The sequence below is a fragment of the Sesamum indicum genome, linkage group LG12 (assembly GCF_026168435.1).
Source record: "Sesamum indicum cultivar Baizhima isolate 11 linkage group LG12, ASM2616843v1, whole genome shotgun sequence".
Taxonomy (NCBI): domain Eukaryota; kingdom Viridiplantae; phylum Streptophyta; class Magnoliopsida; order Lamiales; family Pedaliaceae; genus Sesamum; species Sesamum indicum.
Window position 1 is genome coordinate 13,346,005 of NC_142668.1, and position 14,588 is coordinate 13,360,592.

The 14,588-nt window shown below is 34.7% G+C and overlaps 2 protein-coding genes across 2 annotated transcripts; both read left to right on the forward strand.

Annotated features, from left to right (window-relative positions):
- The first annotated feature begins 3,282 nt into the window (after positions 1 to 3,282).
- LOC105174910 (65-kDa microtubule-associated protein 1) lies at positions 3,283 to 8,462 on the forward strand. The gene is made up of 10 exons (XM_020698291.2): positions 3,283 to 3,442; positions 4,358 to 4,455; positions 4,559 to 4,762; positions 4,900 to 5,148; positions 5,234 to 5,449; positions 5,844 to 5,999; positions 6,085 to 6,396; positions 6,793 to 6,880; positions 7,710 to 7,858; positions 8,009 to 8,462. The coding sequence occupies exons 2-10, from the start codon at positions 4,384 to 4,386 to the stop codon at positions 8,306 to 8,308; spliced, it is 1,746 nt and encodes a 581-aa protein (XP_020553950.1). The 5' UTR covers positions 3,283 to 3,442; positions 4,358 to 4,383; the 3' UTR covers positions 8,309 to 8,462.
- A 136-nt stretch (positions 8,463 to 8,598) lies between these two features.
- EXT-LIKE (hydroxyproline-rich glycoprotein family protein) lies at positions 8,599 to 12,262 on the forward strand. The gene is made up of 6 exons (XM_011097166.3): positions 8,599 to 9,145; positions 9,322 to 9,422; positions 9,878 to 9,987; positions 10,683 to 10,758; positions 10,833 to 10,973; positions 11,315 to 12,262. Exons 1-6 carry the CDS (start codon positions 9,052 to 9,054, stop codon positions 12,047 to 12,049), a joined length of 1,257 nt encoding a protein of 418 aa, XP_011095468.1. The 5' UTR covers positions 8,599 to 9,051; the 3' UTR covers positions 12,050 to 12,262.
- Positions 12,263 to 14,588: the final 2,326 nt, after the last annotated feature.

The following is a 14,588-nucleotide window of genomic DNA, read 5'->3' on the forward strand; positions in this document are numbered from 1 at the left end:
TAATTACACCAAACCTCAGGGGATAGGAGTATAATTATCCTTAAAGTATAACAAAATGGTCTCTCATGATATAAATCAACTTTTTTTTTTTTATAATAAAAATGCCTTATTATTTATACCCTCTAAAATATGTATATCTATTACAATGGCTCCAAACACATATTTTGTATTATTATAAAATTTTTATTTAAAATAAACAATACAAAAAATTTATGATTTTTGTAATTAGCATAGAATCTATATAAACTCTATAATTTAACGATCCTTGCAATTTTTTTACATAATTGTTAAAAACATTACATAATTTTTTGCTTGTGATGATATATATATTGGATTATCTTTAAAATTAAACTATCTTTATAATTTTAAAATATTACACCAAACATATATATACATTCATAAAATATGCAAATATATAGTACAATCAATCTATAATATTTTATAATTTTTTGAATAATGATATGATATATTTTAATTATGTGTACATGTAATTAAATAAAACTTTTTAAGTATTTACATGTATTTTTAATATAAATAATATATTTGCATATAATCGCCTGTAAATCATTTCTGTATTACATAATCTATAAAAAATTATAAATTTTTATTATTATCTTTTGAATGAGATTTGAGTAAAATTAGTTTAAGGAGGATTTTTTAATAAAACATACTTTATGGAATAAAATAAAAAAATATAGGGATAATTGAGAAAGACATTTTTAATCTATTAATATCAAATTATTTTGTGAGAGGGAGTTTTTATTACTTTTTAAAATTTTTGGAGTAAATAAGACTACACTAATAATTTCAGAATGTGAAATGTATTTAATCCAAATAATAATAACATGAAACAGAGCAGAGTAGCATCAGTTGTGATCCGGTGAATTTTGATTGGAATGCGGTACCTACCAAGTTTAAACGACTTTAATTAATTGATTCGAGATTACACCTTGCAATGATAGCGACTTTAACCTTCATGCATGGAGCATGACGATTATGATACCTCCCTTCCCACCATATTTTACTTAATTGCCCCTCCTCCATACATCCATCCATCCATTCAAACCCCCAATTTTTAGATGTCCTGATTTTTTAAATTCAAGTGGGTATTTAATTTCTTTTTAATAATAATATATTATTTTTTATTAATTATCTTATAATATATTAATTTATTTAAAAAATAAAATTAACGCGTCTCTGTTTGTGCATTGTGTTTCCTATACTTAACTAATTCAGAAGTATGTTTGTTTTAAGTACTTGTCCTATATGATGGAAATCAAAATTTAAATAATAATTTTTCTTATTATTTATTAATTAAATGATAGAGGGATTAATGCAGTAGTAATGGTACGTTAAGCGGCTTCATTAAGTCTAAAAAATTCAGTAATCTGAGTATAATTATGATTATGATGCAGGAAAAGGGTGGATACGCAGTTCATAGAGCTCCACTCCATATTTAATTAGTATTAATTAATGAAGTAAAAGTGTTATCTGAATGAGGCGTGATTGAGTTAATTAAAGAGTCCGCCCAATGTGCTACCAAACTTGCACTCGCCAAAAGCCCCATCCCATATAAAAACTTTAAGACGCAGTCTAGAATTTCTTTTTGCTTTCTTGCAATATCCTTTTTCTTTTTTTTAATAAGATTCAATTTAGTACACTCGAATTTAAATATTAATATATCATATATCAATTTAATTCAAATAAGCAAACATATTAAAAAAAACAAACAAACAATACACCATTATGAAAAACAAATTTTAGATTGTGATACCTCAACTTCACAAATCAAACAAAGCTCGTTGATTGCAGCATCCTGTTGACTATGTCAATCTTTAACAAATTTTCAAGAACAAAAATGTTCTTAGAGGTAATTCTGTAATTATCAAAAGATAGAAAAAGTGTCAAAGTATTTTTTTTTAAAAATAAGTAATATGATCCATATATATTTTTAATTATTTATATCAAATTTTAATTTAAATATAAATTGTTATATTAATTTTTTTTATTGAATCTCTATATAAAATTATACCTTTTAATAATTTAAATATTAAATTATTTAATAATATAAATTATCACTTAATAAAATTATTAAAATTAAAAGATTATTTATCTTCTATTTTTATTTATAACTAAACTCTACTAAAAATAAAATTAAAAATAATTTATGTATTTTATATAAATCATATTAGAATTAATAAAGTAAATAATTTATTTATTCAAAAGATATCTTAAATTATTTTAACGGGGGTTACGGTAGGCATGGCGGGTGTAGCTAGGAAAAAAGGGATAATTTTTTAAAATAAATAATTTAATAATTTAAAATATTTTTTTAATAAATAAATAAATTTATTTATTAATTCTAATTAGATTTATATAAAATACTAATTATTTTTAATTTTCATTTTAGTTAAACTTAGTTATAAGTAAAGATAGAGGATAACTAATTTTTTAATTTTAATAATTTTAAATAATATATACAAGTGTAATAATTTTTTAATTTAAATTCATAATCTATTAATCTTATTTATATATTAATTAAATAATTTAATTATTTAAAAATATAATTTTATATAGAGATTCTATAAAAAATTAATAAAATAATTTAAAAATTTAAATTAAAAATTGATAATAATTATTAAAAAATATATATAGTCATATTACTCACTTCATAAATATTATTTTGACACCCCTTCTACCTTTTGATAATTACAAAAATACTCTAAAGACATTTCTATTCATAAAAAATTATTTTAAAAATTAAAACCTGATCAACAAGAGTATTTAGATTTTACTGTCAGCATAATTTTTATAACTTTTTAAAAAGTATGAATAATTTATGTAAAAAGATAATAGATAAAGGGGTGTAAATATAATTATTCCTTATTATTTTTCATATCAATCATACATAGTTGCAAGCAAATATGAATAAAAATGTAACAGGAGAGAGTGCTTTTTATCTTAGGTAATAAATAATAGTTGATCATTCTTTTACCATTGCTTTTTACCGCTAACGACATTGACCTGACCGACCATTTATAGTAACAGTCAAAAGGCAGTGGGACCGTCGAACCACAAGGGGCAAACAAGTCTTTCCAGCTAGCCCCATCAGTGTCATGTCTCGTAAATAACCCCTCAAACTGGGGCAATTAACTACCACAAAGATCTTACACTTTTTCATCACGACAAATAATAGTATGTTGGGGTCAGAGACGACGACGTACGTGTCCGGCCCCACACTCACACTCCCATAACAATTTTCCCCCTCTCTCTCAATATATATCCTTTTTTCTGTCCTTTGCTTCTAGTCTTCTACACTCACTGTCCTTTTGCGAACACACACACACACTCACACTCACACTCAGAGACTCAAGCAACCAGAAAAGAAACACTTAGATCTGAGTCATTATACTCTGAAACCCGACCCATCTAGTGTGATCCGGTGGGCATTGACATCCATTGCTGCTTCTTCTCTGTTCTCTGTTGATAAATTTGGATGTTTTTTGTGGTATTAAGTGCTTGATGTTACTACCATTGCTTGTTCTGGAAAAGTTTCTTTTATTTGATTGAAATGGTTTTATAAGGAGATTTAACTGTAGGGAAGTGGATTTTAACAATGGTGTGTGTTGACTGTAGTGTTTGTTGCTTCTGGATTTGTTGTAGATTTGTATGGATGATGGTGTTTTGTGGTCTTAGTTACTGGACGCCTTGTTTAAAAAGGGAATTCTTGATGAATTATATTTTTGTCAAATTTTCTTTTGGTGCTTAAAACAGCAAACTTCTAGCTTTTTCCTTTGGTTTGATGGTGGTGTTGCAGTGAGGTTTGAGCAATGTTGTCTAGACACTACTTTAATTCAGCGGTTTCGGTGAAAATTGGAATTTTGTTGGAAATGCTTATCAGTTTGGTTCGGCTTTAATTGGATCCATACTCTGGAAAAGGGTCAAAAATGGTGGTGCGTGCTTTTATGCAATTTAGCGTGCATTTTGGGAAACAATGTGGTGAACATAGTGCTGATGTTGTAAGTAATTATAATTTTTCTGGAAAGAAATTAATGGAATAGATAAGAAACTAGTCCTGTTTGAACAATTGTGGCTGGCAGGATCATGCCCATGCTTGCTTGGCTTTGCTTATGCATTTTTTTGCTTGTGCTGTTAAGGAAGTAGGTGGGATTGAGTTCTGACTGGTGATTCCTTGAATCTGTTGTTCAACTACTTGGCTCTGCTCTTGCATTAGGGCTAGCTGATTCGAAGTGCATTATTTTGACATATGCATGACTTCATTCATGATATGGTGGTATGCAAAACAGCACTTAACAGTGGTTAGAACACAGTGACTGAAGTTTTATTCTTTTCTCAGGTTCCTTCCCTCTAAGCCATAGTGAGATGGCAGCTGTAGAGGCCGAAAATCCTCTTATTGGACAAATTACTTGCGGCTCCTTACTGCAGCAGCTGCAGGCAATCTACTATTTTATTCCATGATTCACTCTTTTTAAGCTCCCTGTTTCAGTTAAGCTAAGTTTTTGCACATTGATGGAAATAAATCCTTCTTTAATTGCAGCAAATTTGGGATGAAGTTGGTGAAAGTGATGAGGAACGAGACAAAATGCTCCTTCAGTTAGAGCAAGAGTGCTTGGATGTATACAAGAGAAAGGTTGACCTGGCTGTGAAATCCAGAGCACACCTTCTTCAGACTTTGGCAGATGCTAGAGTTGAACTCACCAACCTCCTATCAGCTCTTGGAGAGAAGACTTATGTTGGAATTGTAGGTGATTAGGTTTCAATTATACGGAGACACTTGCAGATTTGGAAATGATCATCTGAGGAATGTTCTGCAGTCCATAGCATTCAATTACATCTTAAGTAGTAAAATTTACAATGGTCTCTTTGGTTCTTTCACAGCCTGAGAAGACATCAGGAACCATCAAGGAACAGCTTGCAGCTATAGCTCCTGCACTGGAAAAACTTTGGAAACAGAAGGATGAGAGGATAAAAGAGTTCTCTGATGTTCAATCTCAAATACAGAAGATATGTGCAGAAATTGCTGGAACTAGTGACAAGGTGGAGAGTCCTGCAGTCAACGAGTCTGATCTATCGCTGAAGAAATTAGATGAGTTTCATGCTCAGCTCCAAGAACTTCAAAAAGAAAAGGTGAGGTCTTTAAGTTACCATAATCAGTTCTTAGATGCTTTCCTGCTTTTCTAAAACTCATGGCTTCTTTTGCTTGATCTCCCAGAGTGATAGGTTGCACAAGGTTCTTGAATTTGTCAGCACAGTTCATGATCTTTGTGCCGTCCTTGGCATGGACTTCCTTACAACTGTCACAGAAGTGCATCCAAGCCTAAATGACTCTACTGGTGTACAATCAAAAAGCATTAGCAATGAGACACTATCGAGGTTGGCTGAGACAGTTTTAGCACTAAAGGAAGACAAGAAACAGAGATTACAGAAGGTAGCCACATTAGCTCTAATCCTGCTGATTTGTCATAATGAAGCTGAGTAAAAGTTCTAATTTTACATTCTTGTGTAAATTTCTAAAGCTGACTGTGAGCGTGAAATTTCTTCTTATTAGTTCGGAACAGATGCGGCTGGTTTAAAATCTATGCTATTTGTCCAACTTCTGTTGGATTTGTAAACAAGCATCATTTCGAGAAATATCTTGAAGATGAGGAACTTATATTAAAGAGTAGTTTGTAGTTACAATTGTTTTTACTTGCATAGCGTCATTTTGCTTACTTTTGATTCAAAAAGATGTTCTGTTGTGAATTTTTTTCTACGGCATGGAGATAGCTTTACCTTAATAATGCAACTGAACTCAAACTCTTGACCAATGTCTCTCTCTACAGCTTCAAGAACTGGCAACTCAGCTTATTGACCTTTGGAATTTGATGGACACACCTCCAGAAGAACGTAGCCTATTTGACCATGTCACTTGTAATATTTCAGCTTCAGTTGATGAAGTTACTATACCTGGGGCTCTTGCTTTGGACCTCATTGAACAGGTACCTGGAGGTATTTTACTTCACAAATTTCGAATCTTCATAGGCATACAATCATTTATGATTTAATGTACCGGATTTTCTGAAGGCTGAAGTGGAGGTTGAGAGGCTTGATCAGCTAAAAGCTAGCAGAATGAAGGAAATTGCTTTTAAGAGGCAATCTGAGCTTGAGGAGATATTTGCTCAGGCACACATAGAGATTGATACTGAGGCAGCTCGAGCAAAAATTTTGTCACTCATTGATTCAGGGAATGTCGAGCCCGCAGAGTTATTGGCTGACATGGATAATCAGATAGTAAAAGCAAAAGAAGAGGCCCTGAGCAGGAAGGAGATATTGGATAAGGTTGAGAAATGGATGTCAGCTTGTGAAGAAGAAAGTTGGCTTGAAGACTATAATAGGGTAATTATGTTCTTATCCTTTATCTTTCTTCTCTGCTTCACTCATACATTAGGCTGCGTAAATATTTCTTGACATGTTAGGCAGTGGGGGAAAAGGGGATGGAACCAACAGTAAGTTGTTGTTGTCTCTCAACTGCCTGTCAGTTTGTCTTGAGAATTTTTTTTCCTTGGTGTAACGTAGCACAACAATCTATGCCAGCAGCATGATCTGTGATTTATACAGCCTTTCTTTTGTTCAGTGATTGAATGCTGGTTAAGTATCATACAATTACAGAGAGCCCTTTCAGAAACTATAACACTTGACAATCACATTTTCCTTCTCTTTGCGTCACTTCATTGTTTTATCTGGCACTTTATTGAGTTGGAAATTAAATGAAGCATTTCATTTATGAAACAGGATGAGAACAGGTATAATGCCAGCAGAGGTGCACACTTGAATCTGAAAAGGGCAGAAAAGGCACGAATCCTGGTGAATAAAATTCCAGGTATGTGTTGAACTTTGACAGTAAGTTTCATCTTTACTTCTTTCCAGTGAATAACGAACTAAATTGTACCATCCTATTAAGGTAGGGGTATATCAATGTCGGTGGATGAAATGTCCATCTATTTCTACTAAAAAGCGGATGAAATATTACCATCCTACGAAGGAAGGGTTATATCAGTCAGTATCCACGGAATATATTTTATATCCTTGCTTTGTTTAAATGTTTCTAACGAGCACCATCACGAAGCATTTTAGACAGAAGCATGGTGGAAGTGTCAAGAATCATTTATAAATTGGGAGCATCCTTAATGCCTCTAGATTTTCTATTCCGCTTGTGTTAAGTCTTCTCATTATCCATAAATATCATCTATTATTTGCTCCTTACTTTTCCATTTCTTAAGAGTACATTGGAGTCAACAGTCCTGACCTTGTCAAGACACTTATTTTCAAATGGCATGAGAAGTACTTAAGCAGCAACACTAGTGAAATATAGAATCTTGACCCCTATATGGAAGCAAATAGTGGTAGTACGGAGAGCATGAGGCTCTGTTGAAGGTTGTGGCTTAGGTAGGATACGGATGTTGATTAAAGCATAATAAAAGTATAAGTGTTTGAGGAGCTGTCAGTAAAGGCTAAATGATAATTGATAAGTAGATGTGCAATATATTACCAGTTGATATGTTCTCAACTTTGTAACATATCTACGCATTGTAGTTGGTTATGTCTGGTTTTTTGTTTGATTTTGTCAATCTACTTCTTGAAGGAACTTCAACAGCGACATGCCCATACATAAACTAATATTAGAACCTGTACCTTTTCTGGTCGTGCAGCCCTGGTTGATAGCTTAGTTGCCAAAACCCGTGCGTGGGAGCAAGAGCGTGGCATAACATTTACTTATGATGGTGTTCCGCTACTCGCCATGCTAGATGAGTATGCAATGCTCAGACAGGACAGAGAAGAGGAGAAGAAGAGGTTGAGGGTAAGTCTAATATCTATTCTATTGTACACAACCAAGCTCGCTGACACTGATTTCTAGGAGTTAAAACAATTTGCTCCTGTCAATCATTCAACTCATCAATGCCTTTTCCATTCCTATACTTCATATTTACTTTTTCCTTGTTCTATACAGGACCAGAAGAAGTTTCATGAACAGATGAGTAAAGAACAAGAATCCATGTTTGGTGCGACACCAAGCCCTGCTCGACAGCCTAGCACCAAGAAGGTGGTTGGCCCACGAGCAAACGGAAGCGCCAATGGAAGTTCTAGCAGACGGCTCTCTCTAAATGCTCATCAAAATGGTTCCAGATCTATAAACAGAGATGGGAAGAGAGAAAACAGGCCGGTTGCTCCGGTGAACTATGTCGCCATATCAAAAGAGGATGCAGCATCACACATTTCTGGGACTGAGCACCTCCCGAGTACACCCTAAGTATTGCCCAGACCAAAGATCTGTTGTTCCATATATCTTTTTGATATCTGTTGTGTTTATTAATGCTTACCAGTGTAGTGGTCACTGTCAGTAGGATACGTGTTGTTGAATACATTAGGTGTTTGTCTTTATATTGAGGCTAATTAGTAAGTAATTTCAACTCAAATTACAACATCAAGCAACCCAACCAGTAAAATTCAATGTACAACCAACCCCTCTGAAGTGCACCGGTAAGCTTTATTAAGCAAGTATACTCTGCTTATGGACCTGATAACAACTGAAGGCGCACTTTCATATTTATTTTCAGGAATTGGGATCAAAAGCTTAATGAGGCCAAAGATGGAAACACGATTGCTTGTGGCTTTTCGTAGTCTCAGTAGTTAAGTTTGTAAATTAAGCTAAGGTTGTCGACGCAAATGTGAAATCCTGCTTTTCTCTCTCTCTTTCTACATTCTTTTCTTCTGACAAACGTTTCTCGTGAAATTTTCATTAAAAAAAGGTAATATATATATATAATTAATTATAAGTTAATCTTTGAGTGTAGCTTCTACACAATTTACTTAAACTAATTTTTGTATAATCGCATTAGAGAAAGTATGGATTGTGTGTAATCAGAATGGTTTGGGACAAAAATAAAGAAAAGAAAAGAAAGCTGACAAGACGACACGTCGTCGTATTCTAGTTCTGCCAAAACTTGCAATTTCAATCTCTCTGATTCTTGAGATTTTGAACGGGGCACGATAATGGCGACCGAGAATGAACCGGCGAAGCTGCTTCTGCCGTACCTTCAGCGAGCCGATGAGTTGCAGAAACATGAACCCCTCGTCGCCTACTACTGTAACTCTCTCTCTCTCTCTCCCTCTTCTTTTTCCTCTGTTGAACTCTGAGATTGAAATTGTAATGATTTTCATACAACTTCGTGATTTGTAGAATTTAGCTTAAGGCTGTTTGTTTTGTTCCCTTATTTTTTTATCTTTTGAAAAATGTTCATTGAATATGATTATTTTGATCAGGTCGATTGTACGCGATGGAGCGAGGGTTGAAGATTCCTCAGAGCGATCGCACTAAGACTACCAACGCCCTCCTCGTTTCCCTCATGAATCAGCTTGAAAAGGTTTTCCTTTGTAATTGCTATTTTCAGTTTTCTGTCAACTACTCTGTGAGCAACACTTTACTTCTTGTATGTGTGAATTTTAATCTTTCATCGGAATCAGTTATCCTGTCCATGTACTGCCGCTGGATAGCTTCCAGTTCCATGTTGGAATTTAAACAATTGGATTAATTTTCTACCGCGAGACGGTTCTTTTATTCTTCTTTGCCAGTGTTCTGTGTGTTTTTGGAAAATTTTCAAATCACATATCGCTAATATCCTCGGTACTTGCTGATCCTAATCATTTAGTCTGAATCCTTACCTATGTGTAGTTACACATTCTACTTCATTACTTCCATTGTTTTTATTGTACTGGTAGTTAATAAGTATGTGAATTTGTTGTTTGATCTTCACTTCATGTGACTTGAGTTACCTGATCTAGTGATCTCTTTGGTGTACCTCTTCACATTGTCTTGCAGGATAAGAAGTCATTGAAGTTGGGGCCTGACGATTACCTACATGTTGAGGGATTTGCCTTGAATGTCTTTGCAAGGGCAGACAAACAAGATAGAGCAGGAAGAGCTGATTTGTATGACAACTTCCTTGCACCTTTTTACTCGTTCATAGTTGGGGATAAATTTCCTGTTTTCTCATTGCATTTTTATCGCAATCATGTTATTTTATTGTTGGGGGTGGGGGCTCAGTGCTGATATTTGATCCCTCAATTTATAAATTGCTCAATCAAGGTCAGATATGGTGGCACTCTTGCCCCTTGAGAAACCATTTTGTATTCAAGTGGGTTTGGATGGATAATATTGTTTTGGTAGGTCGCTACTCACATTTCAACAAGTGAGGTATTTCTGTGGCACAGATTGGGGAGGCTCCCCCCAATCTTCATGGAGCTACACTTCATGAATATTTGATCATTCTAACTCCTTGGCATTGTAGTAATATTTATGTGAATGGCTTTATGATTTATGTGGCTTGTTTTTGAGTTCTTTCTGTTTATATTAGACTCAACTGTTGATCAATCAAGTTCATTTGCATTTTTTGTTGGTAGCATGTATCAGAGAAATTTTCTCTTGAAGCGGCAAAAATCAAATCATTTTGTAAGTCTGAGGCGCTAGATTCCATGTATCTTATTTAGCTGAATCTTTACTGGTCCAATATTCTTCCAATTCAGTACCGTGAGCATCATAGTTGGATGCATGCATGAAAATTGACTGAGTTCATATTATTTTGATCTTGCTTACAAATTGCTAATTACCCTTTTGGTTGCCACAGGAATACTGCAAAAACGTTCTATGCTGCAAGCATTTTCTTTGAAATCCTGAATCAGTTTGGGGAACTTCAGCCTGATGTGAGCATTAATCTAATTTACTCACTGCAAATCAATTTTCAATTTTCCTTATTCTTTAATCACCCCTTTTACAGCTCGAGCAGAAACAGAAGTATGCAGCATGGAAAGCAGCAGATATAAGGAAGGCTTTGAAAGAAGGAAGGAAACCTGTTCCAGGTCCTCCTGGTGGAGAGAATGATCTTCCGGTGCCATCAAGTACATCTAGTGGTGAATATGTATGATACTTGTACCTTTGATTTTCTTCCCTTATGTTTATATTGCAATTTGGTGACTGGTGAGAGAAAAGAGTAATACTGCTCTGTTTGGTGAAAGCTTAAAGATAAGTCCAGCTATGTGCAAATTTTTTATGCCTTCTTTTTGCTGTTTGATTCCTGTGGACTGCACCAAATCTTTCAGTGTTTTGCTTTTAGGTTGGTACTTCATTTTAATTTGACAATTACCTACTGGTTTGGTTCCTCTAACATTAATCAGCAAATGCTTTTTTTGTGATGAAATTCCCGAGGAAAGATATATAGCATTAAGTATTTTTCTTACAGTTTGGGTACTCTCTTTGCAGGATCTTGGACCAAGCAGAAATAATTTTGCCACCCAACCCGATCCGACCACAGTAGATCCTGCTGTGAGAAATGCACTAGATTCAGCATCATCTCCTCGGTCATATGATCGAGAAAATTTTCAGCATCCTACTAATTTCTCACAACCACCTTCAAATGTTACACCCTCACCTTCTTCAGGCATTTCTCCTCCACCTCGTTATCCTACTGATGATTATCCAGTCGACAACCTTCATCAACCACCTTCGACAAACAACTCCGAACATTCTATTTATCAGCAGTCATATCACCACCAACCATACCAGCCAGAAATGCAGCAGCACTTACCACAACACTATCATTCACATGATGTACCCTCGTACTCATATCCAAATTTCCAGTCTTACCCTAGTTTTACTGAGAGTAGTCTTCCCCCTGCTCCTTCTAATTACCCTTCTTTTTATCAAGGCTCTGATGCTTCCTATGCCAATTCACCACATTCTAACACGGCAGCATATCCATCAACTCCGCAATACAATTCTAGTAGCAGAAATGGGAGTGTTTCAGAAGTTTCTCCACCCACCACACAAAAATATGAGTACGATAGCAGTTACCAGCCTCCACCTGAGAAAATTGCTGAAGCACACAAGGCGGCTAGGTTTGCAGTTGGGGCTCTAGCATTTGATGATGTTTCTGTTGCAGTTGACTATCTGAAGAAATCTCTTGAGTTGTTGACAAATCCATCAGCTGGTAACTGAGTCCTGTTATCTTTCCGACTTGATACTTACAAGGTTTGATTTGTAAAGATTTATAGCTTGGAGTTGTTCGTCTTTGACACATGAATGGGGATTGGAATTGTATACGTATCTTGAAATTGTGAGCGAAAACTTGTGAGAAACAATAGGACTGCCTACATTGTTTCCTTCTTTTATTTCTTGGTTTATTTTATGATGATTGATGTTTGTAGGGCAGTCGAATCCCTTATCAACACCCAAGTTGTTCTGCATGGTTTCTGGATGCATGGACTGTGATTATCTCAGAAGGCATCAATTTTCTTTTTCTCGATCACATATATGATATCTTGTCATGGAATTCGTTCTGACAAATAGTTATCAGTTTCAACCAATTATGGCATTGTTGAGTCTTGAAATAATTACCTAGTGTTCAAGTTTGACTTCATTTCTCCTCCACCTCTTAATTTCATTAATAGGAAAGAAAATGACTCCATCAAAACAATGAACACCCTCTGTTTATACTAGAAGGATAAGACAAATTTAAGTCTTGTCGTGTCCAAACCAAGGTTCAAACTTTCATACAGCTATGTTCTTCAAAAACGCCAACACCTCCTAGGACAACACGAAAATGCTAAGTATTACTTTCTAGTCTAAACGTGTACTAATAATTCCCGTACGAAACAAGAGAGGATACGAACATCATATCTAGTTCAGACTGCCTTCATCACTAGACGACGGGGATAACGATGTCTAACTTGCTCTACTATACATGAACTTACCTGCATTGCTAATAACAAACAATACGTTCCTCTGAAAACTCGTCCCAGCTAATAAACATCCTTCCAGATTCAGTTTCCCTTTATAATCTCATACATCTCACACTTATAAACCTATCCTCAACTTATTATTTCATGCACATACCTTGACTACTAAAACCAATGGGATCAGACTTCTGTGTTTCCCGGCGTAGCTTCACTTCCAGCAGACCATCCAAGAACAACCCAGATAATGAAAGCTGCGGCCTACGAGCATCGCTAATGAGATTGATGAAGCCAAGAAGCTTATTACGGGCCATCATGAAAATCAGAAAGATGAAGGAAAAGCAGGAGCTACCGCTCTACAAGAACAATTATAAGGTTTTAACTCTTGAGGATTGGATTATATCTTCTCCAGCTGGTGATTATATCACTGTCAGTGGAGCTGGTGACGAAACATTGCATGCGCCTAAACAGCCCTCCAGAAAAATTCATCCATCGTTTGATGGAGTCCTCAGAGAAGAGATATCAGTGAACGCCAACGAAGCTGAAAATGGGCAGTCCTCATTTAGCAGAACAAGAAGCGGGAAAGGGAAGAAGAAGAAGGTGAGTTTTACATCACCGGAAGTGACTGATATATTCATGCTGCAGGATTCGCCGGAGAACAATGTCAGCGAGACAAAGAATACTCAAAGTTTTCATAGAGAAATGCTTCATTTACATACCACCATTTAATCAAATGCTTGTGGAATAATCAATAATTGAAGTGTGAAGTTGGATTGTTATACTTCACTAATAGCTGTAGGGATTATTCCTCACTGAGGTGACAATATTTGCATGAAAAAGGAATTTGGAGTTGAAGGAGACATATATTATTGTTGAAGCATGATGATAACTGGAAGTTTTTGGAGCACCCCATAATTAACTATCTTATAATCCAAGTGGCGAGCATTGTCATCATTTTCATGTTAATTCAAATCATTAATTAACTACACTTCTCATTATGTGTGTGTGTGTGTGTATATATATTGGCTTCTTAACAGTACATGACCTGCTAATTAACAGTGCTATATACTGATCATGGTGCCAAGAACAGTAGTTTAATTAATTAATTGTTAATGCTTAACTCAGATGCTAGCAACAATTTGTAATTATGTTGGTATTTATTGCTCATACAGCTACTAATTGATTCTAACTCATGCCGTCTGGTCTTGTAGGTGCTACACAAATGACTGTCACTTTTTAAAAAATGAAGTGAATGTGCTGATCATTCATTCGCAAAGCACTGAATATAATATAAATTTAATCTATTTGCATGTACAGAATGAGTATTCTACTAGATTGTAACTTGTAAGTCGCTTTAATAATGAAATGCTGATAAACATATATACGCCGTTTAATGCATGATCTATTGATTCACATGAATTCACTCCGCGAACACGAAAGCTTAATTTCTTTGTTAAACAGTAACCTATCAACAACTTGTGATTAGATTATTGCTATTTTCGGCCCTTCTTTTTGGCTTTTCGAGTGGATTTGGATGTAGGGAGAATTTTAATTTAAATCAGGTTCAATATTTATATTATTATGTGATTGATATACAGTGTAAAAATTTATATACAATTGAAATAAATTATTGATCAATTACATAGTAAATACAATTTAATTTAATAATGAAATATGACTAAATTGAAATGGACACGAACTTTGCCGACAGGACATTGTTCAAAGTCCAAGAATGTGAGATAGCTAGGAAAGTTAGTTTGAACTGATCCAGATTCATAATTAACAACGAAATGCATGCAAGC

Excerpts from the sequence above, each read along its gene's own strand:
- LOC105174910 (XM_020698291.2), top strand. The coding sequence starts at position 4,384 with ATGGCAGCTGTAGAGGCCGAAAATCCTCTTATTGGACAAATTACTTGC. Across the intron at positions 4,456-4,558 it reads CCTTACTGCAGCAGCTGCAG|CAAATTTGGGATGAAGTTGG; the intron begins GCAATCTACTAT and ends CTTTAATTGCAG. Across the intron at positions 6,000-6,084 it reads CTTTGGACCTCATTGAACAG|GCTGAAGTGGAGGTTGAGAG; the intron begins GTACCTGGAGGT and ends GATTTTCTGAAG.
- EXT-LIKE (XM_011097166.3), top strand. The coding sequence starts at position 9,052 with ATGGCGACCGAGAATGAACCGGCGAAGCTGCTTCTGCCGTACCTTCAG. Across the intron at positions 9,423-9,877 it reads TCATGAATCAGCTTGAAAAG|GATAAGAAGTCATTGAAGTT; the intron begins GTTTTCCTTTGT and ends ATTGTCTTGCAG. Across the intron at positions 9,988-10,682 it reads AGAGCAGGAAGAGCTGATTT|GAATACTGCAAAAACGTTCT; the intron begins GTATGACAACTT and ends TGGTTGCCACAG.